At 40.6% G+C, this 25,301-nt stretch overlaps 1 protein-coding gene and 1 pseudogene across 1 annotated transcript; both read left to right on the forward strand.

The window, feature by feature from the left end:
• The first annotated feature begins 220 nt into the window (after positions 1-220).
• On the forward strand, positions 221-20,126 carry LOC136149192 (myosin-4). The gene is made up of 38 exons (XM_065909260.1): positions 221-424; positions 521-664; positions 772-928; positions 1,682-1,709; positions 1,784-1,898; positions 1,988-2,080; positions 2,210-2,273; positions 2,905-3,003; positions 3,097-3,200; positions 3,354-3,492; positions 3,685-3,803; positions 3,894-4,043; positions 5,470-5,640; positions 6,419-6,725; positions 7,567-7,637; positions 8,204-8,291; positions 8,372-8,489; positions 8,794-8,917; positions 9,007-9,143; positions 9,264-9,519; positions 10,218-10,460; positions 10,774-10,950; positions 11,163-11,308; positions 11,568-11,658; positions 11,750-12,139; positions 12,661-12,787; positions 13,203-13,321; positions 13,448-13,644; positions 14,825-15,008; positions 15,095-15,260; positions 15,362-15,486; positions 15,751-16,059; positions 16,698-16,901; positions 18,158-18,283; positions 18,373-18,543; positions 18,628-18,732; positions 18,837-18,932; positions 19,944-20,126. Exons 1-38 carry the CDS (start codon positions 221-223, stop codon positions 20,094-20,096), a joined length of 5,817 nt encoding a protein of 1,938 aa, XP_065765332.1. The 3' UTR covers positions 20,097-20,126.
• Positions 4,380-4,479, forward strand: LOC136150380 (U6 spliceosomal RNA; annotated as a pseudogene).
• Positions 20,127-25,301: the final 5,175 nt, after the last annotated feature.

The raw sequence follows: 25,301 nt of genomic DNA on the forward strand, positions 1-25,301 counted from the left end.
AGCTACCAAGATAAGACTTTCAAATCAGTGATCTACTCTACCAGCACACTGGCATAGTACACAGGAGTAAGTCCTCAAGTCAGAGTGAGGAATAAGCACAGCCACTGAAGTATACTGACCAAAAAGCAAAGGGAAGAGGTCCACCTGCACCCTGGTTCACCATCCAGCTGGCTCTCCATCTAGGTATCTGCTGCCCTGCTGCCACCAGTAACCTGCAGCCATGAGTTCCGACGCTGAGATGGCTATTTTTGGCGAGGCTGCTCCTTACCTCCGAAAATCTGAAAAGGAGCGCATTGAGGCCCAGAATAAACCTTTCGATGCCAAGACCTCAGTTTTCGTGGTGGACCCTAAGGAGTCCTTTGTGAAAGCAACCGTGCAGAGCAGGGAAGGCGGGAAGGTGACAGCCAAGACTGAAGCTGGAGCGGTGAGTAGAGCATCTGGAGGGGATGAGATGGGGCTCCACTGCCAGTTAGGAGAGCTGACACTTCTTTGATATGGCCTCTATTACTTGACTCAACAGACAGTAACTGTGAAAGAAGACCAAGTCTTCCCCATGAACCCTCCTAAATATGACAAGATCGAGGACATGGCCATGATGACCCACCTGCACGAGCCCGCTGTGCTGTACAACCTCAAAGAGCGTTATGCAGCCTGGATGATCTACGTGAGTTTGTTCTCATGGACTCTGTTCACACAGGTGGTTAATATTTTGAAAAACAGTATTAGTGTCCTCATGAAATAATTATATTCCTTTTTTCCTTTATGGTGCAGACTTACTCGGGCCTCTTCTGTGTCACCGTCAACCCCTACAAGTGGCTGCCGGTGTACAATGCAGAGGTGGTGACGGCCTACCGAGGCAAAAAGCGCCAGGAGGCCCCGCCCCACATCTTCTCCATCTCTGACAACGCCTATCAGTTCATGCTGACTGGTGAGTTGGATGTTTTCCATGTGCATCTTTTTAGGAGATGAGACTCTAGGAGAGAGAGACTAACCATAGGAGAAGGAGACTCTGCTCATCTCAACACACTCTTCGAGGTGGTCCCCTAAATGCCATCACCCTTTGCCCAGAACCAACCAAAACACACTCCAAATTTTAAGATGTATCTGGAATTAAAGAGATCATACTGTGAATCTTCTTCCTAGAATGCTGTCTCAGCTAGACCATTCTAAGGCACAATGGCACCTGGGGAAAAGGACTGAGAGATTTCCTCTTCAGAGAGAGCAGAACATCAAAATGAGCCTTTAGTTTTCCGTGAAAATATGACTAAGGCCATGATTACTTCCAAAGCTACCACCTTTACTATACTGACTCCTTCTCTCATGCTAAAAATATCTCTAATGCCTTATGTCGTTACTTCATGTATCTACAATAAACATGCTAATTTGTCAATTAAATCCATCTGAAAACCCCAGTCCACTTGGTGTGCATTTAGTGTGGAGAATAAAAAGAGGAAGTCTGCTACTTCCTTGTAGTGTCCTGTTACCACGGTGGTCTGTAAGCTGATGTGATGGGGGGAGCCTCAGGGAGAAGGAGAGAGGGGAGCTGGAAAAGGTGCTGGGCCTGGGGACCACCAAGCCATCAGGATTGCTGAAAAATACTAGGTTCATGCCATTTTATTAATTTACCATTTACAAATATATTAAAAAATGGTATTGACTGCCTATAATTTCTCTTTTATAGACCGAGAGAACCAGTCAATCCTGATCACGTAAGTAGACGTGATGCTTTGTTTTCAGGACTGCTGGTTTTAGGAACTCTACTGACTTGGTTTTTGTTTGACAGTGGAGAATCCGGGGCAGGAAAGACTGTGAACACGAAGCGTGTCATCCAGTACTTTGCAACAATTGCAGTCACTGGGGAGAAGAAGAAGGAGGAACCAACTTCAGGCAAAATGCAGGTGGGTCAGGTTGCCAGGTCAGCTGTCAGGTTGCTGTCAGGTGAAAAACTCCCAAGCCCCGGATGTGAGCACTGCTTTTGCCTTGGCAGGGGACTCTGGAGGATCAGATCATCAGTGCCAACCCCCTGCTGGAGGCCTTTGGCAACGCCAAGACCGTGAGGAATGACAATTCCTCTCGCTTTGTGAGTTTCTGGGTCACAAAAGGGTTTTGTCAGGTCTTAAATGCCCACAAAGGCATGTCTCAGTTGTTATTTCAATCTCTTTTACTCATGTGCTGTTTTGTATGTAACATCGTCTTTTTCACTTGCAAGGGTAAATTCATCAGGATCCACTTCGGGACCACAGGGAAACTGGCTTCTGCTGATATTGAAACATGTGAGTAACAGGACCTCCTAAATGGAATCTGGAGTGACAGTGATGGACTGGAGGAATATCTTCCAGCTCCTGCTGGGCCTAGGAGCCTGTGCAACACCAAACATGCCCTTGGGAAATGCCAGTCTAACCAGACCCAAAGGTGTGCTTCACCCATTTCAGTCAGGAGCTAACTCTGCTATAGAAACTGCCAGGAATTGCTGGGCTTATCAGAAGGATTTCAGCCTCACAAGACATTTCAAAATTTTCTCAGAAAAAACTAAGACTAGAGGTGCATTAGTTGGGTTTAGTGTGAGATTTCTTCCTTAGTGTGAGCTTGATAAATATTGCTCTTAGTAACTACTCTATTATTAAGTAAGCAGAGACCCTGAGGAGGAACAGGTTATCAAGAACCAATTGTCAAGGATCCTATGTATGAGAAATGAATATGTCTTGAGACAGACAACTTTAGTTTCCTTCAAGAGGGGTAAGAGTAACCACAGTGGTAAAGACAAAATTATGTGGTACCTCATCAGACCATTAGCTGAAATCACAAGGGGTCAATGAAATTTTTAGTTCATGAACCTACAATCCAAAGTCACTCCAAGAACTTTATCAATTTTCCATCTAATTCCAAGTCCACTTGCCATTGCAGATCTTCTGGAGAAGTCTAGAGTCACTTTCCAGCTGAAGGCAGAAAGAAGCTACCATATTTTTTATCAGATCATGTCTAACAAGAAGCCAGAGCTAATTGGTATGCAAGAGTTTAACTGTATTAAGTTAAAAGCTAACATCTTTATTAGTCCCTTCTAATGCAAAACATACATGCTGAATTCTATGTACCCAGAAATGCTCCTAATCACCACCAACCCATATGACTACGCCTTTGTGAGTCAAGGGGAGATCACAGTCCCTAGCATCGATGACCAAGAAGAGCTGATAGCCACAGATGTAAGTTTCACAGGCAGTTTTTTAAAATGAATTGTTATATATGGGAATGACAGTGACAACCCTGCTGTAGGTGTGATTCAGGACACAGTATAAAGTCTCCTGAATAAGTTCGTGTCTTATGTCCTAATTCAATCCTCTCATCTCTCCTGGCAGAGTGCCATTGAAATCCTGGGCTTCACTTCCGATGAAAGAGTGTCCATCTACAAGCTCACGGGGGCAGTAATGCATTATGGGAACCTGAAATTCAAGCAAAAGCAGCGTGAGGAGCAAGCAGAACCAGATGGCACTGAAGGTACCAAATGAACCCCCAACTGGGTTAAATGAGAGAAAATAGGCAACTCCAAACTCATGTCTCCTTTACACCTGAGCATCTGATGGACACACAAACCAAATCCCACATAGCAGTGATTATCTCCTTACTCTGCCCCTAGGTGTTATGGGGCCACAGTGGGCCATGCTAGATGTCTGAATTGTGTCTCTGCAGTTGCTGACAAGGCCGCCTACCTCCAGAGTCTGAACTCTGCTGACCTGCTCAAAGCCCTCTGCTACCCCAGAGTCAAGGTCGGCAATGAGTTTGTCACCAAAGGCCAGACTGTGCAGCAGGTAAGGGCACAACCTCTGTGAGTCACACATTTTCCAGGCCTTCAGGTCATGTCTTTAATAAGAGCAACAATTATTACTCTGTCCATGAAGGTATATAATGCAGTGGGTGCTCTGGCCAAAGCCGTCTATGAGAAGATGTTCCTGTGGATGGTCACCCGCATCAACCAGCAGCTGGACACCAAGCAGCCCAGGCAGTACTTCATCGGGGTCTTGGACATCGCTGGCTTTGAGATCTTTGATGTGAGTAAGCAGAAACTTTGCAGGAGGAAAACTTACAAATCTTGCTGCTGTAGTCATTACTAGAAAGGGTCTATAAAACAACAGTTAACACTATAACACCTTAAATTGACACATGGAAGACAATCAAAAAGTCCATGAAAGGGCATCAACTTTGTGTTCAAACTCCACCAATGTCATTTCCTACCTGTGTACTTGGATAATGGAAATGATATTGACCCCAAACAGGGTAAATTCAACTAAAACCTGTATAGAAAGCACATAGCACCCCAGATAACAGATCTACTTCTGTGAATCTTTTGCCATTACAAGATTTCTGGATTTAAAGACCTAAGCACCGTGCTCGCTTCGGCAGCACATATACTAAAATTGGAACGACACAGAGAAGATTAGCATGGGCCCTGCGCAAGGATGACACGCAAACTCATTCCATATTTTTAACTGAAGAGGATCCCAGACATGGAATATTTGTTATAAATAAATAGTGAAAACCTAAAAAATAGGCCTAAGCACCATCCCCCAGCACATAGTTAGCACTTTCATAGTTAGCAGAGATGGTTGTGTGGGAGACAAGGACAAATTCAAAGACCAATTCTGAGATTCCTACCTGCCCTCCATGGCCAGTAGAGGGGATGGAAATGGCATGGTAAAGAAACTCAAATTCATCTGCCTAAGACAGAATACCTCCCATACAGTTTACCCAAGTCTTCTCCCCAACAGCAGTATCTCAGGTGTGTCTGATCCAGAGGTCTCATTTCCACACCTTTCTCTGGGTACACTCATGGACACTGGATGAGATTTTCTGGGTTTAGGAACAAAAGCATTTCTAGAAATCCTCAACCCAACATGGGAAGAGAGGAATAATCTTGTTCCAAGCAACAATACAAAGAGTAATCCACATGTTTTCAAATGAGAGCTAAGGACAGTGTAAACCGGCAACCTCTTTGAGAGTTTTCAATAACAGCTTTTTTTACTGAGATATAATTCACATCTCATGCAGTTCACCCTGTTAAAGTACTGAATTCAATGAATTCTGATATATTTACAGACCAGTGCAATAGATTTTAGGACATTTTCATCCCCCGAGTGGGCAACCACTCCCCACTAAGTAGTCAGTTCCCATTTCCCTCTTATCCCATCCCCTGGAAATCTGCTTTCTGTCTGTATGGATGTGCCTATTCTGGACATTTCATGTAAATGACATCATACACTACGTGGTCCTTTGAACCTGGCTACCTTCACTCAGCCTAGTATTTGCAAGGTTCACCCGTGTCTCAGACCTCTTTGGCTTCTGTGTATGGGGACATCGCTCTGGGTCAGGTTGTGTTTTCAAGCAGGGAGCAGTTAGGCTAACTGTGTAAGAAGGGTCCTTTCGAGGAGAAACTGTTATCACGAGAAAAATGTTCATTTGTATTTTCTACTTATTTAGTTCAACAGCCTGGAGCAGCTGTGCATCAACTTCACCAATGAGAAACTGCAACAGTTTTTCAACCACCACATGTTCGTGCTGGAGCAGGAGGAGTACAAGAAGGAAGGCATCGAGTGGGAGTTCATTGACTTCGGGATGGACCTGGCTGCCTGCATCGAGCTCATCGAGAAGGTTCGCTTTCCTTTCTCAGACCACAGGTCACCCTCTGACCCGTATTTAAAAGAAAATCACAAATCTCACTGCACACTCTGGTGAAAGGTTTCTATTGGTAACTAAGATCAGGGAAGGTCCTTTGGCCAACTCTGAGGGAGATCATCTGATGGAAGGAGACTGAGTCTTTCCTAGAGTCCAGAACTCTACCCTTCCTCATAGTCTGATGACAAGTCTGATTCTTAAACCATCTTTCCTTATTAAAGAGCCCTGAGGAGAGCATGATTCACTTATTTCTTTGTCAGTTTTGGAGTCATCACTGCTGGCATTTGAAGGTGGAGTTCCTAGTATTTTAAAGCAGGGGCTCTCAGTTGTGCCAAAGACCCCGCAAGTACTGAGTAAACCTGCACATTCCCCTAAACTCATTCCTAGAAATAGCTTTGGGTAAGGGTGGGGTAGGGCCTCGGAATTTGCATTTTTACCAGGTGTTTCTGACACAACCCATTTGCAAGTCACACTTGGAGAAACAGTGCTCCAAGGCTTTGGGGCAAAGACACAAACTTCACCGGAGGTCCTTCCTGCTCATCCTACTCCCCGCCATATCCCAGAGCCCAGCACACACCTGGGTGTTGATAGGCACCCAACTAATACTTGCCATTTAACAACTTCTGACCAAAGAAATGAGTTTTCACTAACTGTAAAGAATGATACGATGTATTTACTCAAGTCAGATCAGAACGCTACCCATTATTTCTGCAGGCAGACAATTCAAGTGGCATGTTCCTTTTCATTCTCTCAGCCTATGGGCATCTTCTCCATCCTGGAAGAGGAGTGCATGTTCCCCAAGGCCACAGACACTTCCTTCAAGAACAAGCTTTATGAACAGCATCTTGGAAAGTCCAACAACTTCCAGAAACCCAAACCTGCCAAGGGCAAGGCTGAGGCCCACTTCTCCCTGGTGCACTATGCGGGCACCGTGGACTACAACATCACTGGCTGGCTGGACAAGAACAAGGACCCCCTGAATGAGACGGTGGTTGGGCTGTACCAGAAGTCTGCAATGAAGACTTTGGCTTTCCTCTTTGCTGGAGGTCCAAGTGCTGAAGGTATTTTTAAGATCAATTATATATCCTTAAGAGTCTCAAAACAGAAATACCTTGCTTATCAGAGACAGATATAGCAAAATCTATCATTGAAAATATTGGCCAATGTGGACCTAATAGAAAGAGGTATATTTAATAAGCATGGTATCATTCTAAGATCACAGACTTTCACAGCTACAGTTGACACTATGGATCCTTTGTCTATAGCCTCATTTCACCAATGAGGAAACGAAGACTCCAAGAGCTTAAGGGACTTACTCAGATCATAGAGCTCATTCATAGTATTTTAACAGTATTGGGTTTTTCAAGGATTCAGCTAAGCTAGAAATGAGGACATCTTTTGTCAGCCCACCAGTGCCTAAGAAATTAAAGTTCTATTCTCCTAAAATCAAAATGTGCAAAAAAAAAAGGACAAAGGTATGGGCAAATAGGAAATAAGACTTCCTTGCAGGTGACCAGAGGTTCACCCACCTGGGACCAAGCATGCAACTTTCCCTTCCCTCCAGGAATTGTGTGCACTAAGGAGGCATTACTACTCTGTCTCCTGGGCACTTCCTTCAGGGGACAGACTTGGCCAGTTTGGAGTAGCTGTGTCCCATCCCTTCCCCACATATATTCTTTTCACCTGCAAGTTTTTTTTTTGTTTTTGTTGCTGTTGTTCTACATGCCTATTACATGAACCATCACATATTTTCTTAATCTAAAGTTGAAGGGGGAGAGACATGGAAAGAATAGGAATGACACAAGTGAATGCATGCAAATTTAAATTCTCAGGGGAATTTTGGCAGCCTTCATGCCTATGGATCATTGTAAATAATTTTAATTTTTCCATTTCATATTTCAGAGGGTGGAGGTGGAAAGAAAGGTGGCAAGAAGAAGGGTTCTTCTTTCCAGACTGTGTCAGCTCTTTTCAGGGTATAGTATATTCTTGAATTCCAAAGGATTACTTTTAAAAAATAATATTACCATAACTTAAAAAAATTATTTTAAAGAAATATATGGAGAAACTGAGGTAGTGACATACTTAAAAAAAAAAATGGAAAATTCCTTAAGGAAAAATTTAGCAAAAAGACCCATGGTGTGTCTCTTCTTCACATCAACTTTTAGGATAAATTAATCATTTACCCCTTAAGCCCCATATCTAAAAGCTCTGGTAGTAAGCAAATTTCACATGAAATCAAACCCTCTTTGAAGCAGATGTAGTCAGTTACATCTACTTCATATGACTGAAGTCTCAATACAAATTTTCTCTGATTGGCAGTGCTTGAGGAAAATAAACTGAAGTTGACTGATATTTTGTAATCGATAATTTCCTCTATATACTGCATACATATGATTTCTCCTGGTCATTATGACTAATTTTTCATTGAGACAGCTCATTAAAATATGAAATGGGGGTAAATTCACTAAGGATCATTGATAGGAACTCTCATGTTGATGCAACTAGAAATTGTTTTGAAACTTTTAACATGGTTCCACAGGAGAATCTGAATAAGCTGATGACCAACCTGAGGAGCACTCACCCCCACTTTGTACGCTGCATCATCCCCAATGAAACTAAAACTCCTGGTAAGGCACTTCTGATACCCAGACAAGCTCCAGTGTGACTTCTCAGGAGACTGTTATATGGAGAACATGTCTTTTTTTAGGGGCCATGGAGCACGAGCTGGTCCTGCACCAGCTAAGGTGTAACGGGGTGCTGGAGGGTATCCGCATCTGTAGGAAGGGCTTCCCCAGCAGAATCCTGTATGCAGACTTCAAACAGAGGTTTGTGTCTCTTTATTTTTCTCTTTTAGTGTGTTAGTCTATGTAAAAATTGCCACACAGTTCATTTGTAACACTTTTTCTTGAAAAGTGAGCTTCAGCCATTTTAAAGGTGATTGTAAAAGAAGCAAGCCTTGGTTTATATAGTCATTAAGTTTTTCATCCTATCTTCTCAAGTTTTACAAAAGGCATTGATGGTTTTAATGGAATTTTTTTCTCCAAAACTCTAATTTTTTCAATAGTAGCTACCAAGAGTTTCATTTTTTTTCAGCGAAAATCCACATCTTTATTCTTTTTATTCTGACAGATATAAGGTTCTAAATGCAAGTGCTATCCCAGAGGGTCAGTTCATCGACAGCAAAAAGGCTTCTGAGAAACTTTTAGGGTCTATTGACATTGACCACACCCAGTACAAATTCGGTCACACCAAGGTACCAGCAACCCTAATTTCTATCATAATTCACCCCCTTTGGGCTTTCTTATGAGCAGAAGTAACATATTTATCTTGTTCTTTGGCAAGGTTTTCTTTAAGGCTGGCCTGCTGGGAATTCTAGAGGAGATGCGAGATGAAAAGCTGGCTCAGCTCATCACACGCACTCAGGCCATTTGCAGAGGGTTCCTGATGAGAGTGGAGTTCAAGAAGATGATGGAGAGAAGGTGAGCAAACAAGTACAAGTCTCATTTCTCCACATATTCATAGCTTAACCCAGTCATTATTTTTGTTGAGAGATGTTAACTTTCCACATTCTTCTTCACTTGCATCTTTTCTTCCAACAGAGAATCTATCTTCTGCATCCAGTACAATGTCCGTGCTTTCATGAACGTCAAGCACTGGCCCTGGATGAAGCTGTATTTCAAGATCAAGCCCCTCCTCAAGAGTGCAGAGACAGAGAAGGAGATGGCCAACATGAAGGAAGAATTTGAGAAGACCAAAGAAGAGCTGGCTAAGTCGGAGGCAAAAAGGAAAGAACTTGAAGAGAAAATGGTGACTCTGATGCAAGAGAAAAACGACTTACAACTCCAAGTTCAATCTGTGAGTATGAGACATTGCACAGTTCAGCTACATATCATCCAATCACTGACTGGATATGAAGCTTTTTAAACTGAAGGTTTATAAATAAGTGGTTTCCACTGTAACATTTGTTGTAACTGTTTACCCTTCAAAAATTCTAACACTCAGACCTAAAGAAGAGTAGACGCAGTCACAAATTATGCCCTATACATTCAATGCACATTCATGCATAGTTCGGTCATTGGTGAGCAAAGTCACACACAAAACAATCCATAAACATTTTCCTTTCTTTCTAGAACCTTCCCTTGCATTATAATGTTCTCCTCTTAATAAATGTTTTTGTGCATAAAATGGAAGTTATGTTGTTCTTACCAGGACAGAAAAAAGGCTAAATTAATCCCCCCTCAAATGTGAGAAGACTGATCTCTAGAATGAATAAGTAACTTTTCCAAAGTAGCCAAGGAGCAGATTTTGCCAAAAGGCTAATTTTACTGATTTGACATTCCACACACGGATATTTGGAAGAAATTCACTATTATATTTATTTAATCAGTAGACTGCAATTACTAACATTTTGTCCATTTGATTAAGTTGACAGGTTAGTTGGCATATGTGTTGACCATTCTCACTGAGTCATGGAAGTTTACTCCCTTTAATACATTGTTGTGTATTTGCAGATACAGCTTAAACAAATGAATATGTTTCCTTTCCGCCTCTAGGAAGCAGATGGCTTGGCTGATGCAGAGGAAAGGTGTGACCAGTTGATTAAAACCAAAATCCAACTTGAAGCAAAAATCAAAGAGCTAACTGAGAGAGCAGAGGATGAGGAAGAGATCAATGCTGAGCTGACTGCCAAGAAGAGGAAACTGGAGGACGAATGTTCGGAACTAAAGAAAGACATAGATGACCTTGAGCTGACACTGGCCAAGGTTGAGAAGGAGAAACATGCCACAGAGAACAAGGTACAAATCATGACCCATTTTAAAGTGTTTACAACTGCGAGCTTGTTACTGATGTATTTTAACTGCATGTTTAATCCTGAAATTATTGAATATGAAAAGATAATACTGTTATAATTATGTCATCTCTATAGTTTTCATCATCTTTATCCATTTACCTTGACCTTTATCTCCCATATTTTTCAGTTACATAGGCCTGGTTAACTTCTAGTTTCCATTCTTCATCTCAGGTTGACATTATTCTAAAATATTACCATGTTTCTCATCAAGGCAACAGGATGTCATTAATATTCCTGTAATTTGTTTAACTCTAAAGGTGAAAAACCTCACAGAAGAGATGGCAGGCCTTGATGAAAATATTGCAAAACTGACCAAGGAGAAGAAGGCCCTTCAGGAGGCCCACCAGCAGACCCTGGATGACTTGCAGGCAGAAGAAGACAAAGTCAACACCCTGACCAAATCTAAAACCAAGCTAGAACAGCAAGTGGATGACGTAAGTGTGAAAAACACAGTGTTCCCTCTTAAGGTGAAATAAACAATTGTGACACACAACCATCAGGGATGCTCATAAGCCTTTAATTGCTGATTTGGAAAATAATTAAAGCTTTCATGCTCTTTGCTGTATCTTTTAAAATACTCCTGTGTCTTTGAAAGCTACGTTCAGTGCTTAAGAACTGAAACAAATAAAATGCATTATAAACTTAGCTTGAAGGATCTCTGGAACAAGAGAAGAAACTGCGCATGGACTTAGAGAGAGCCAAGAGGAAACTGGAGGGTGACCTAAAATTGGCCCAAGAATCCACAATGGATGTAGAAAATGATAAGCAGCAACTGGATGAGAAACTTAAAAAGTGAGTATGAGAGAATACATTTGTAACCGGCTCACGATCTGGATCTCAAAAATATTACTTTATGATACACAGAAAAAAAAAACAATACAAATAATGACATCTTTGACTTTTGTACTTAATGAAAATGTTACATTATTGACTTATAAAACATGTACTTAGCACTCCCTCAACACCAGCCATATAAAAATGTTCAGTTACACATAGAAAAGAAGACTGGCAAGAGGACACAGTGTGAGCTAACATGCTGCTCTCCTAACAGGAAGGAGTTTGAAATGAGCAATCTGCAAAGCAAGATTGAAGATGAACAGGCCCTCGGGATGCAGCTGCAGAAGAAGATCAAGGAGTTACAGGTAAGTCCATGGTTTCCATCAGTCTCATGCAACATGATAAAATTACCAATTATCTCAAAGGAGCTCATTATGAGCTTCTTCCCACCTCCAGGCCCGCATCGAGGAGCTGGAGGAGGAGATCGAGGCCGAGCGCGCCTCCCGCGCCAAAGCAGAGAAGCAGCGCTCAGACCTCTCCCGGGAACTGGAGGAGATCAGCGAGCGGCTGGAAGAAGCCGGCGGGGCCACTTCCGCCCAGATTGAGATGAACAAGAAGCGCGAGGCCGAGTTCCAGAAGATGCGCCGGGACCTGGAGGAGGCCACGCTGCAGCACGAGGCCACGGCGGCCGCTCTTCGCAAGAAGCACGCGGACAGTGTGGCTGAGCTGGGGGAGCAGATCGACAACCTGCAGAGGGTCAAGCAGAAGTTGGAGAAGGAGAAGAGCGAGATGAAGATGGAGATCGACGACCTGGCCAGCAACATGGAGACTGTCTCCAAAGCCAAGGTATATACTAACCTGTCCCATTTCATCTTATTTTCCGTGACTCAAAATGATTGAGTTTCTATATGATCTAATCTAACTGTACATGCCTTAGATGTTATGTCAAACTTTAAAATTATTATTAATAGGTATTACTATATTGAAATGAATCATTTCAATCTTCCTATCTCCTTTGTAGAAAAATCACTTTAAACTTCGTCACTATTACCACAAAACAATGAAAATACAGAAATAAAAAACTTCTGTAAAAACCATATCCTCCATTGTGCAGAATTTAAATGATGTTATAGTTTTTCAAAAGACAATAATCTAACTTTTAAATAGCTCATTTATTCATTTAGCCAAAATCAGGTGCCTCTGACTTTGCATCCAAGGCACTGTGCAGGGCTTTGCAGCAGAAAGGAAGGTAAAGAAAACTCAGCCCCTTTGTGCAAAGACTTACAGACTTACAGAGAGAAGTAAGTCTCCCCAGACTTACAAAGGCAAGCATGTTATCTTTCCCTGTTTTCTACTTCCCACCACAGGGAAACCTTGAGAAAATGTGCCGTACACTAGAGGACCAACTGAGTGAAGTGAAAACTAAGGAAGAGGAGCAGCAGCGCCTAATCAATGAACTGTCAGCCCAGAAGGCACGTCTACATACAGAGTCAGGTCAGTGAACGTGGAGGGGCTGGAGTGCAGGGTACACCTATCAAAACGGAATCATTTCTTTGGCCATGTACACCCCTTTATCATTGATATGTTATTCCTCTGTCTTTTTACTGTGAGACAGTAGGATGATTACAAGTTATAATCAGAAAAAAATTTAATCTCAGTGGGCTGAAGAGATTTTTTTTTTTTTTTTTGCCTCAGCATTACTCAAACCACTCCTCTCAACCTTAAAATACCAAAGAAAACTCCCACACTTTTTGAAGAAAAGAGCAGGAAATAAACTTTTCAACAGCATCGAAGCTCTTGAGTTACTCTCCTTATCATATGAAATAACAGAGCTCTGGTGTTATTTCATTCATTAAGTTATTCTTCACCTAGACAACAGAACTAAATCACCACATTCTGTCTCTCACAGGTGAATTTTCACGACAGCTAGATGAGAAAGATGCTCTGGTATCTCAGCTATCCCGAGGCAAACAAGCATTTACACAACAAATTGAGGAATTAAAGAGGCAGCTAGAAGAGGAGACTAAGGTGAGAATTCTCCAGATGATACCTTCAGTCACTTGAACTCTGCAACATGTCACACTATCCAACTCCACACTGAGAATATCAGTGATCAGAACATAAACTTATAGTGCACACTTTCTGTCGGTCCAGGCCAAGAGTGCCCTGGCCCATGCCCTGCAGTCAGCCCGCCATGACTGTGACCTGCTGCGGGAACAGTACGAGGAAGAGCAGGAAGCCAAGGCTGAGCTGCAGAGGTCAATGTCCAAGGCCAACAGCGAGGTGGCCCAGTGGAGGACCAAGTATGAGACGGACGCCATCCAGCGCACGGAGGAGCTGGAGGAGGCCAAGTATGAGCTCTTAGCAAGGCGGGTGGAAAGAAATAGAAGCTTTAAAATAGTGAAGAAAAAAGAAAGAGACTATTCCATGGAGATAGGGGAAGGATTTCAGCCTATTTATGCAGAATGGTAGACTCTACCATATTCTCCTTCTGTCAGCCCAGTGTTTGTCCACTAGAGAATAGGCCAAGACCAGAGCCCTCACCCTATTCTGGTCTGTTACAAAAGCAACTTAAATTTCTTTCCACCAAAATGAATTAATAACTATCAGCATATCCTTTATGAATTAAGAATAATTCATTTTCTTTAATATATGGAAAAACAGAGGTACTGAGACTACCTAGTACATTATTATGAATATTATAATTAACAGCAATCCATTTATCCTTACCTGGAGTATTATTAGTTCAGAATAAGACTATCATACTTTCCCATCCTTTAACTAACAACCAGTACCAATGAACTTACTAATTACACATGCTGTGGAATAAAACTCATGGGAGGTATACATGGAAGGAAAATAACCATTATATTCTAGTGAAGGACGTTTTCTAAAGTTTGGCTTATCTTTGCAGTTGTTAGAATTAAACAGAATGAGAGAGTTTGATGAGCTTTTGTAGAGGAAGCATCCTGGTTATGAGTGTGGGCTGAAAGGGAGCAATAAGGCTTTGGAGAAGTGTAATAAGGGAATAATATTATTCTCTCAAGGGACCAAATCCAGAAAAATATTGATTAATTGTATGACATTGACAGTATCACTCTGGGCCACAGTTTCCTCCTTTGTAAAGAACACAATACTAGAAAATGGTTGAGGATCCTATTCAAAGTTAAAAGTCTTTAATGCCAGGCTTCCTGTTCATGGCTGTCCCTTTTTCCTCACTCTCACATCTTCACATTGCTTGCTCCACTAAAGTGCTTACTCAGACTCTCCATACCCCCTCAACCATTACCACCAGCAAACACACCAAAATGACCTCATACATTGTTGAATATCTCCAAGATAAAAAAGAATTCACTAGGGAAAACAGAATCGGAGATAAAACAGGTGCTAAGAAGGTACTTTAGAAAACTGTAATAACTTATGGGCAAAGGAGTAAAAAGTCTTGGGGAAAATATGCTAGCCAGCAGCTTTATAAAGTTCATGGTGGTAACTGACTCTGCACTTGGTCACTCACACTGACCAACTTCTCAGGAAGAAGCTGGCCCAGCGTCTGCAGGATGCTGAGGAACATGTAGAAGCGGTGAATGCCAAATGTGCCTCCCTTGAGAAGACCAAGCAGCGGCTCCAGAATGAGGTTGAGGACCTCATGCTCGACGTGGAGAGGTCCAATGCTGCCTGTGCGGCTCTCGATAAGAAGCAGAGGAACTTTGACAAGGTGGCTCAGCCTATACAAACTCCACCCATGTTTTATTAATATTTAGTCTCCCTTTCTCCATCAACTGACAATTTACTGTTTTTCAGGTCCTATCAGAATGGAAACAAAAGTATGAGGAAACTCAGGCTGAGCTTGAGGCCTCCCAGAAAGAGTCCCGCTCTCTCAGTACTGAGCTGTTCAAAGTCAAGAATGCCTATGAGGAGTCCCTGGACCAACTTGAAACCCTAAAGAGAGAAAACAAGAACTTACAGCGTGAGTCTTTGTAACCTTTCTATTTCAAAAATGGTAGACAGGTATCTTTTCAATTTTTCATTTTTCTCAACTGAACTTTGTATTTTATTATTAAACTACAGAGGAGATTTCTGACCTGACCGAGCAAATTGCAGAGGGAGGAAAGCATATCCATGAACTGGAGAAAGTAAAGAAACAAATAGAACATGAGAAGGGTGAACTACAGGCTGCTCTAGAGGAAGCAGAGGTACATGTTTTGTTTGCTCACCTATGCATTATACATAAATTGAAAAATTAATAGCCACTGAGATCTATCACGTTGCAAACTTCCAGGGGATAACTCATGCTATTCAGTAAGAAATATTGAATTGTACCTTAGGAATACAGAATAAAAGGCTAAACTATGCTGTATTAGAACTTGTGAGTTTTTCTCATGCCTTCTTGAAGAAATCATCATAATGTACCCCCCAAAAGCACTCCTTAGATAATTTAAATGTTTCTTTTTCTAAAGGCATCTCTCGAGCACGAAGAAGGCAAAATCCTTCGCATCCAACTTGAGTTAAATCAGGTGAAATCAGAGATCGACCGGAAAATTGCTGAAAAAGATGAAGAAATTGATCAGTTAAAGAGGAACCATCTCAGAGTTGTGGAGTCAATGCAGAGCACCCTAGATGCTGAGATCAGGAGCAGGAATGATGCCCTGAGGATCAAGAAGAAGATGGAGGGAGACCTCAATGAAATGGAAATCCAGCTGAACCATGCCAACCGCCAGGCTACTGAGGCAATAAAGAATCTTAGAAACACACAAGGAGTACTGAAGGTACATTAGGATAAACAAACTTGGTGTCATACAGTCTGGGAGTAATTGTGTGACTCAAATTTTAATATTTCAGGAGGACTATATGCCATAAATCATCTGAATAGTACAGTAATTAGTTGAAGTTTTGCTGTACACAGTTGAAAAACAGCTTAATTCTTAAAAGCCCAGGGCAGAATTTACTTTGTCATCTGAAAAGAAGACAAAGTGATGAGGGGTGACAACACAGAGGTAGTGATGAACGATTTTAGCTACATACCACTGCACAAATCACTTCACTTACAAGGACTGCATGTGTTTAATGTATAAATAGAAACATAATATGTTTATCTCTATTTATTTAACATTTATAAAATAAGACCATTTTATTAGCTCATCTCTAAGGATACTTTCCTAATCCAAAATTGTATAGCTTTATTCGTAGCATTTTCTTTAATGATTCAGGATCTAAAATAATATAACATCACATTCTTGGGTAGAACTGCCACCCAAGCTACAAAGAATTTGTCTTTAAAGAGACTTGAGGATTTTTCCTGTCCAATCAAGCACTCAGTTGTCAAGATCAATGTGTGTACATGACCCTAAAGTTGTATTTGCTTTAACTGGAGCATGAGTAACAGCCCTTTGCTCCATCTGCGCAGGACACTCAGCTCCACTTGGATGATGCCATCAGGAGCCAGGATGACCTTAAGGAGCAGCTGGCCATGGTTGAGCGCAGAGCCAACCTGATGCAGGCTGAGATTGAAGAGCTGAGGGCATCGCTGGAACAGACAGAGAGGAGCAGGCGAATGGCAGAGCAAGAGCTTTTGGACGCCAGTGAGCGTGTGCAGCTCCTGCACACACAGGTGAGGTCTGGGACTATGGTTGAGCAAATGCACTCCCTGAAGCTGAAGACCACTGCAGAGGATAAGCTTGTTCAACAGTAAGGAGAAACCTTGGCAAGGGTCCCTCCCAGGAGTTCAGGAAAATGTACAGCAGTAAATACGTACTGGGGTCCAGCAGATTCACAAATACATTTGTAGGCTGGCTTAATCATCTTGATTTGAAATAATTTACTGTTGTAGAAACTTCTGTTTAAAAAAAGCACAAAAGACCCCCTACTAACAATCATATTTACAACATCAGTAACACATCTTATCTTGTAACTTTAAGCTGCAAAGAGATAAATCAAATGCAGGAAGGCCACAGTACCTCTAGTCAACATTTGTTGTTTATAATGGATTTGTTAAATCAGTGGTGGCTATATCCTCACAAAGGCTAACAGGCAGCACTTAATATTCATGTAATAAACGTTATGGAAATATTTTCACAATGTAATAAGTTAAAAAAGCAATTTAATCATATAAAAAGCATTATCCTTTCTTTTAAAAATACATGGAAAACATCCAGAAGTGTAAGCAAAGGTTTTATCAACAGTTATCTCTGGGTAGTAAGAATATAGTAATTATTCTTTGTCTCTTCTTTGCTAATTTGTATCTCAACTAATTTTTTTTACAATAAACATATATTATTGTATACTTTTTTAAAGTTGCAATATATGGAAATAGCCATCATGAAAAGTTAAAATCACATACTACAAAATAATTTTAAAATCAAGTTAAAATGCAGCATTTTTGTTATTCATCATTAGTATCCTTGAATTGACTGCATACTTCAAATACTATCAACTTTCTAAAAATGTAAGAGATCCTTGGTCCATTTTTGTACCAATAATGATGCTATTTATCCATATAGAGCCAACAAATGTGAATAAACAACTAAAAATTAATAATCCATTCATCATGAGCTATGTGATGCTATCTGCAGCACTTCACATTTTCTCCTGGGGCAGTGGTCATGCTTTATACTTACAGCAGCCACTGATAACAGTTGAATATGCTTGGTATCCAAAATTAATTTTCATCTGGAAGAATCTAAAAGAATTTTTATTAACAGATGTAGGTAGGTAGAAAGAAGAGAAGTGAAACAGAGTCTACCTTTGATTTGGTTTTTATTCTGAATATTTATGATTAGTAATGTTAATGCCTAGTAAAAATAACAATGTAAATAAGGTATAATACAATTAAATGACCTTGTCTTCTTTTTTACTAATTTGAAACAGAACACTAGCCTGATCAACACCAAGAAGAAGCTAGAGACAGACATCACTCAAATCCAGGGAGAGATGGAGGACATTGTCCAGGAAGCTCGCAACGCAGAAGAGAAAGCCAAGAAGGCCATCACTGATGTGAGCAGAGGGCCATACCGGGTTGTCAAGCTAGAATCTTGATGGGCTGTCTCACCTTTCTCAACTAGCTTTGTTTTACTGCCAATTAGGCAGCCATGATGGCTGAGGAGCTGAAGAAGGAGCAGGACACCAGCGCCCACCTGGAGCGGATGAAGAAGAACATGGAGCAGACGGTGAAGGACCTGCAGCACCGCCTGGACGAGGCTGAGCAGCTGGCCCTGAAGGGCGGGAAGAAGCAGATCCAGAAACTGGAGGCCAGGGTGGGTCTCCCAACCTGTTCAACTCCCAGCCTGTTCATGCTGCTAGTTACAGCCAAGTGGCTAACCATCTTTGTACTCTTGCAGGTGAGGGAGCTTGAAAATGAGGTTGAAAATGAACAGAAGCGCAATGTTGAGGCTGTCAAGGGTCTTCGGAAACATGAGAGAAGAGTAAAGGAACTCACTTATCAGGTGACAAGTCTTTCCATGTAATTCAGGCCTACTGCTTTCAAGAAAATAAAAATAAATTGTTTTCAAATTATGACACTATCTATTTGCTACCTCTTTTATTCCAGACTGAGGAGGACCGCAAGAATGTTCTCAGGCTGCAGGACTTGGTGGACAAGTTACAAAGCAAAGTTAAAGCCTACAAGAGACAAGCTGAAGAAGCTGTGAGTACCTCTAAGCAAGAGAGAAAGGTTCAGGAGCAGGGCCAGGTTTTGTGGAGACAAAAGGTCAAAGAATTTAAGATGCTTTTTTTAAGGCAAAGAACACAGAATTGGGCATATGAAATTGGGTTTAAAAAATGAATATTTAGAAGGAAAGAAACCATAACACTAATTACCGGAGCCTTGGAGATTCAGGTTCATTTCTTCTGAGATCTCTTTAAGCAGTTTGCCAGACATGGTAGTATAGAAATGTTTCTTGGTTATAACTCACGTCCCTCCCTATCTAGAACACTCAGCAACAATGAGTACTCACAGAGGTGTGCAAATGAGAGCTCTGAATCTAAGCCTTATTTAAGTTTATGATGAATCCACCTCTGAACATTTCTTTTTCATTTGGTTGCAGTTCTTTCTCATGGGTTTCCCAGGTGGCTCAGTAGTGAAGAAACCTCCTGCCAATGCAGGAGACTCTGGTTCAATCCCTGGGTCAGAAAGATACCCTAGAAAAGGACATGGCAACTTACTCCAGTATTCTTGCCCTGGAAATCCCATGGACTGAGGAGCCCAGTGGGCTCCTCAGTCCATGGGGTCACAAAGAGTCAGACACAACTTAGCAACTGAGCACTTATGCGTGCTTTCTCATACTGTTAATTCTAAAATCCTTCCTTAAGGTTCTCTGCACCCAATACTACCATGGTACCTACTTTTAAGAGTTTGTTTTACAGAAACAAAGTTGATTCAAATTCCTGCTACTTTGATCTCCCTGTTGTCACTGTAGCATCTTAAGTTTGCCAAGAAGAGAGTTAAATAAGAGATAATGAACAGGGAGTTGTAAGCCCAAACAACACAGAGGTGAATGTGTGGGATGCCCTGTCCCAAACAGGTATATCACCAAAGAACAGAACCTTCTGCTTCTCACTTACGAAGCAAATCCTGTAGCTGCTCCTAGTAACAAAGGCAGTAAGAATCAGGAAATGTCACATTTTCTTGTTCTCTCAAATGCATTTCTTTTCTCAGGAGGAACAATCCAATGTCAATCTTGCCAAATTCCGCAAACTCCAGCACGAGCTGGAGGAGGCTGAGGAACGGGCTGACATTGCCGAGTCCCAGGTCAACAAGCTCCGGCTGAAGAGCCGGGAGGTTCACACAAAAGTCATAAGTGAAGAGTAATTCATTCTAAGGCAAAAAGGTGACCAAAGAAATGCACAAAATGTGAAATTCTTTGTCACTGTCAAATGTAATTTTAATATCAAGGAAATAAATCTGCAGAGAATTTTGCAATCTAAAAATACATGTGCCTCTTAATTACAAGTTCAACAGTGCTATTAGAACTAAGTCATTTGTTCAACATTTGTTATCCTCCTACTGTGTGCAATCAGAGATGATGACAAAAAATGAATGTGGTCAGTGAACCAACTTTAATAGAAGGCAAATGAAATGAAGCAAAGGTGTTTAATGGACCCTCAATTCCATTCAACCATTTTTACTGAGTACCAAGAACATGTCTGTACAGAAATGGGCACCGTGGATATGACCACTGTGTCCCTGCTCTTGAAGACCTCAAGCCAGCAAGTCATGGCAATTCAGATTCTGGTACAGTATGCATACTCTAAGAGAAGCATGAAAACAAAGTGTGGTAACAACAGAGAATGAGATGCGAACCTGGGGAATCTAGGAAGGTGTCTCAGAGGAGACAGAGTTAGCTCCTAACAGATGAGTAGATAGCTATCATGTGAAAGAGAAAGGGAGACGAGCATTCTAAGAAGAGAAAACAGCATGAAATTTCAGAATAGTTGAAGCAGAGGCTCCATGAACAAAAGGCATCTGAAAAGGCCAGAGACAGATGCTGAGACCTGACTGTGAGGTGCACGGTCCCACACGCAGGCCTGAGGAATTAGGACAAGCATCTACCTAGTCACATTTCATGTGAAGGAGAGTTGATGTAATTCTGGTAGTAGCATGGAGGATGGAGGAGGATAGGAAAGAACAGTGCCTGGAAAGACTGAGGAGCTTTTTACATGAGATAGACTGCAGATGACAGTGACAGAAATGAACACAAATGCAGAATGAAAGCAGGGTTCCAACAATGCTATAAAGAAAGGCCTGGGAGAGCATGAGAAAGTTAAGACAGTTTCATACCACTCAAACCTCACAGTTACTTTGTAGTTACAGATTTTATTTCCTTCAGAGGGAAAAGCTTTTCCTCGGAACCACCTATCTCTCCAAGAAAAAGGACAGAACTTTTAAGATAAATCTTCCTTTTGACCTAATTTCTACACACACTTCTGCTTACCAAGAAACCTAAATTTTCTCAGTACCATACATATTTCAAGCAGGAACTAGAAAAAATAATTTCTTAATATCAAAAAGAATGTGACTGAAATTTTATCACAGCCATTGCCAGAGTGCTTTTTTAAAATACTTTTTAAAGCTTACAATTTGTTTTCACTATGTAGACATTTAAAAACAAGCTAGTAGAACCCCAATTTACTCTTCTACAGTGCATCCCTCTCTCGTGAGGAAGTTACTGTGGGAAGCCTCCTTTCCCCAGTGTGGGAATCCTAATTAGCAATAAGGAACCTGCTTCATGAGAAGAGAATTTAAAAGCAGTAGAACATAATTATAAGGAATATTTTACCTAGGTCATGATGAAGACTAATGAAATATTCTGCCTGGAGTAGGCATTTATTATCAAATTTTAATTAAACTCTGTAGAGTTAACCTATTGACCTCAAAAGCACTGGGCAATTACTTTATTATCCTGTCTCCTAATTATTTAAATAATTGCTTATGTAGAGAGTTGAGAGTGGATTTCATTATCTAGGGGTCAATTACTCTGGGGTGCTTGATTAAATAAAGCAGCAAGGATTTAGAGTCACAGCTATGCTAGTTAATATTCTTCTTCATCTTCTTCATAGATTAAGTGATTTATAGATTATATCCTTTTGTCTTACAATAAAACCACACATGATCATATATAAATACTTATAATGCTCTTTGTATTTTCTTTAACTGATATGTGGGATCATGGAGATTTGGGAACTGTGTCTAAATTACTGATACCAGATACAAGAATCCAAACAGGATGCTAGCAAGGAGAAAACAGAAGGCTGTCTCCATGGTAAATGTTAAATCAGGAAAAATGGAGGCAGTTTAAGTCCAATTCCTTCCTGATAAGTATTGCTTAGACTTACTAGGATGGAAAGAATCTGAGACCGAAAGAAGACTGTGAAATGTTACAAAGGGCAAGGGACCTTTTTCTCTAACTTACAGATGAATCAACACTGAAATACAAAGGATCATAAGAGATTACTACCAGCAGCTCTATGCCAATAAAATGGACAATTTGGAAGAAATGGACAAATTCCTAGAAAAGTATAACTTTCCAAAACTGAACCAGGAAGAAATAGAAGATCTTAACAGACCCATCACAAGCTCGGAAATTGAAACTGTAATCAGAAATCTTCCAGCAAACAAAAGCCCAGGACCAGATGGCTTCACAGCTGAATTCTACCAAAAATTTAGAGAAGAGCTAACACCTATCTTACTCAAATTCTTCCAGAAAATTGCAGAAGAAGGTAAACTTCCAAACTCATTCTATGAAGCCAACATCACCCTAATACCAAAACCAGACAAAAATGCCACAAAAAAATAAAACTACAGACCAATATCACTGATGAACATAGATGCAAAAATCCTTAATAAAATTCTAGCAAACAGAATCCAACAACATATTAAAAAGATCACACATCATGACCAAGTGGGCTTTATCCCGGGAATGCAAGGATTCTTTAATATTCACAAATCAATCAATGTAATACACCACATTAACAAATTGAAAGATAAAAACCATATGATTATCTCAATAGATGCAGAGAAAGCCTTTGACAAAATTCAACATCCATTTATGATAAAAACTCTCCAGAAAGCAGGCATAGAAGGAACATACCTCAACATAATAAAAGCTATATATGACAAACCCACAGCAAACATTATCCTCAATGGTGAAAAATTGAAAGCATTTCCCCTAAAATCAGGAACAAGACAAGGGTACCCACTCTCACCACTACTATTCAACATAGTTTTGGAAGTTTTGGCCACAGCAATCAGAGCAGAAAAAGAAATAAAAGGAATCCAGATAGGAAAAAAGAAGTGAAACTCTCACTGTTTGCAGATGACATGATCCTCTACATAGAAAATCCTAAAGACTCTACCATAAAGTTACTAGAGCTAATCAACGAAATATAGTAAAGTTGCAGGATATAAAATTAACACACAGAAATCCCTTGCATTCCTATACACTAACAGCGAGAAAACAGAAAGAGAAATTAAGGAAACAATATCATTCCCGTTGCAACAAAAAGAATAAAATACTTAGGAGGATATCTACCTAAAGAAACAAAAGACCTATACATAGAAAACTATAAAACACTGATGAAAGAAATCAAAGAGGACACAAATAGATGGAGAAATATACCGTGTTCATGGATTGGAAGAATCAATATTGTGAAAATGAGTATACTACTCAAAGCAATCTATAGATTCAATGCAATCCCTATCAAGCTACCAATGGTCTTCTTCACGGAATTAGAACAAATAATTCCACAATTTGTATGGAAATACAAAAAACCTCGAATAGCCAAAGCAATCTTGAGAAAGAAGAATTGAACTGGAGGAATCAACCTGCCTGACTTCAGACTATACTACAAAGCCACAGTCATCAAGACAGTATGGTACTGGTGCAAAGACAGAATTATAGATCAATGGAACAGAATAGAAAGCCCAGAGATAAATCCACAAACATATGGACACCTTATCTTCAACAAAGGAGGCAAGGATATACAATGGAAAAAAGACAACCTCTTTAACAAGTGGTGCTGGGAAAACTGGTCAACCACTTGTAAAAGAATGAAACTAGAACACTTTCTAACACCATACACAAAAATAAACTCAAAATGGATTAAAGATCTAAATGTAAGACCAGAAACTATAAAACTCCTAGAGGAGAACATAGGCAAAACACTCTCCGACATAAATCACAGCAAGATCCTCTATGACCCACCTCCCAGAATATTGGAAATAAAAGCAAAAATAAACAAATGGGACCTAATTAAACTTAAAAGCTTTTGCACAACAAAGGAAACTATAAGCAAGGTGAAAAGACAGCCTTCAGAATGGGAGAAAATAATAGCAAATGAAGAAACAGACAAAGAATTAATTTCAAAAATATACAAGCAACTCCTGCACCTCAATTCCAGAAAAATAAATGACCCAATCAAAAATGGGCCAAAGATCTAAACAGACATTTCTCCAAAGAAGACATACAAATGGCTAACAAACACATGAAAAGATGCTCAACATCACTCATTATCAGAGAAATGCAAATCAAAACCACAATGAGGTACCATTACACACCAGTCAGGATGGCTGCTATCCAAAAGTCTACAAGCAATAAATGCTGGAGAGGGTGTGGAGAAAAGGGAACCCTCTTACACTGTTGGTGGGAATGCAAACTAATACAGCCACTATGGAGAACAGTGTGGAGATTTCTTAAAAAACTGGAAATAGAACTGCCATATGACCCAGCAATCCCACTCCTGGGCATACACACCAAGGAAACCAGATCTGAAAGAGACACGTGTACCCCAATGTTCATCGCAGCACTGTTTATAATAGCTAGGACATGGAAGCAACCTAGATGCCCATCAGCAGATGAATGGATAAGGAAGCTGTGGTACATATACACTATGGAATATTGCTCAGCCATTAAAAAGAATTCATTTGAATCAGTTCTAATGAGATGGATGAAACTGGAGCCCATTATACAGAGTGAAGTAAGCCAGAAAGATAAATACCAATACATATACTAATGCATATATATAGAATTTTAAAAGATGGTAACAATAACCCTATATGCAAAACAGAAAAAGAGACACAGATGTACAGAACAGACTTTTAGACTCTGTGGTAGAAGGCGAGGATGAGATGTTCTGAGAGAACAGCATTGAAACAAGTATACTATCAAGGGTGAAACAGATCACCAGCCCAGGTTGGATGCATGAGACAAGTGCTCAGGGCTGGTGCACTGGGAAGACCCAGAGGGATGGGATGGAGAGGGAGGCAGGAGGGGGGATCGGGATGGGGAACACATCTAAATCCATGGCTGATTCATGTCAGTGTATGGCAAAAGCCACTACAATATTGTAAAGTAATTAGCCTCCAACTAATAAAAATAAATGGGAAAAAATAAAAAATAAATAAAATAAAATAAAATAAAATATATGCAAGCAGAACTAAGCAGAGATGGCCATGCCCTAGTGCTTTTGTATCTAGCCAGGCACCATTATACTAAAACATCTCCTAAAAATTTGTACA

Source organism: Muntiacus reevesi, chromosome 18 (genome assembly GCF_963930625.1).
Source record: "Muntiacus reevesi chromosome 18, mMunRee1.1, whole genome shotgun sequence".
Taxonomy (NCBI): domain Eukaryota; kingdom Metazoa; phylum Chordata; class Mammalia; order Artiodactyla; family Cervidae; genus Muntiacus; species Muntiacus reevesi.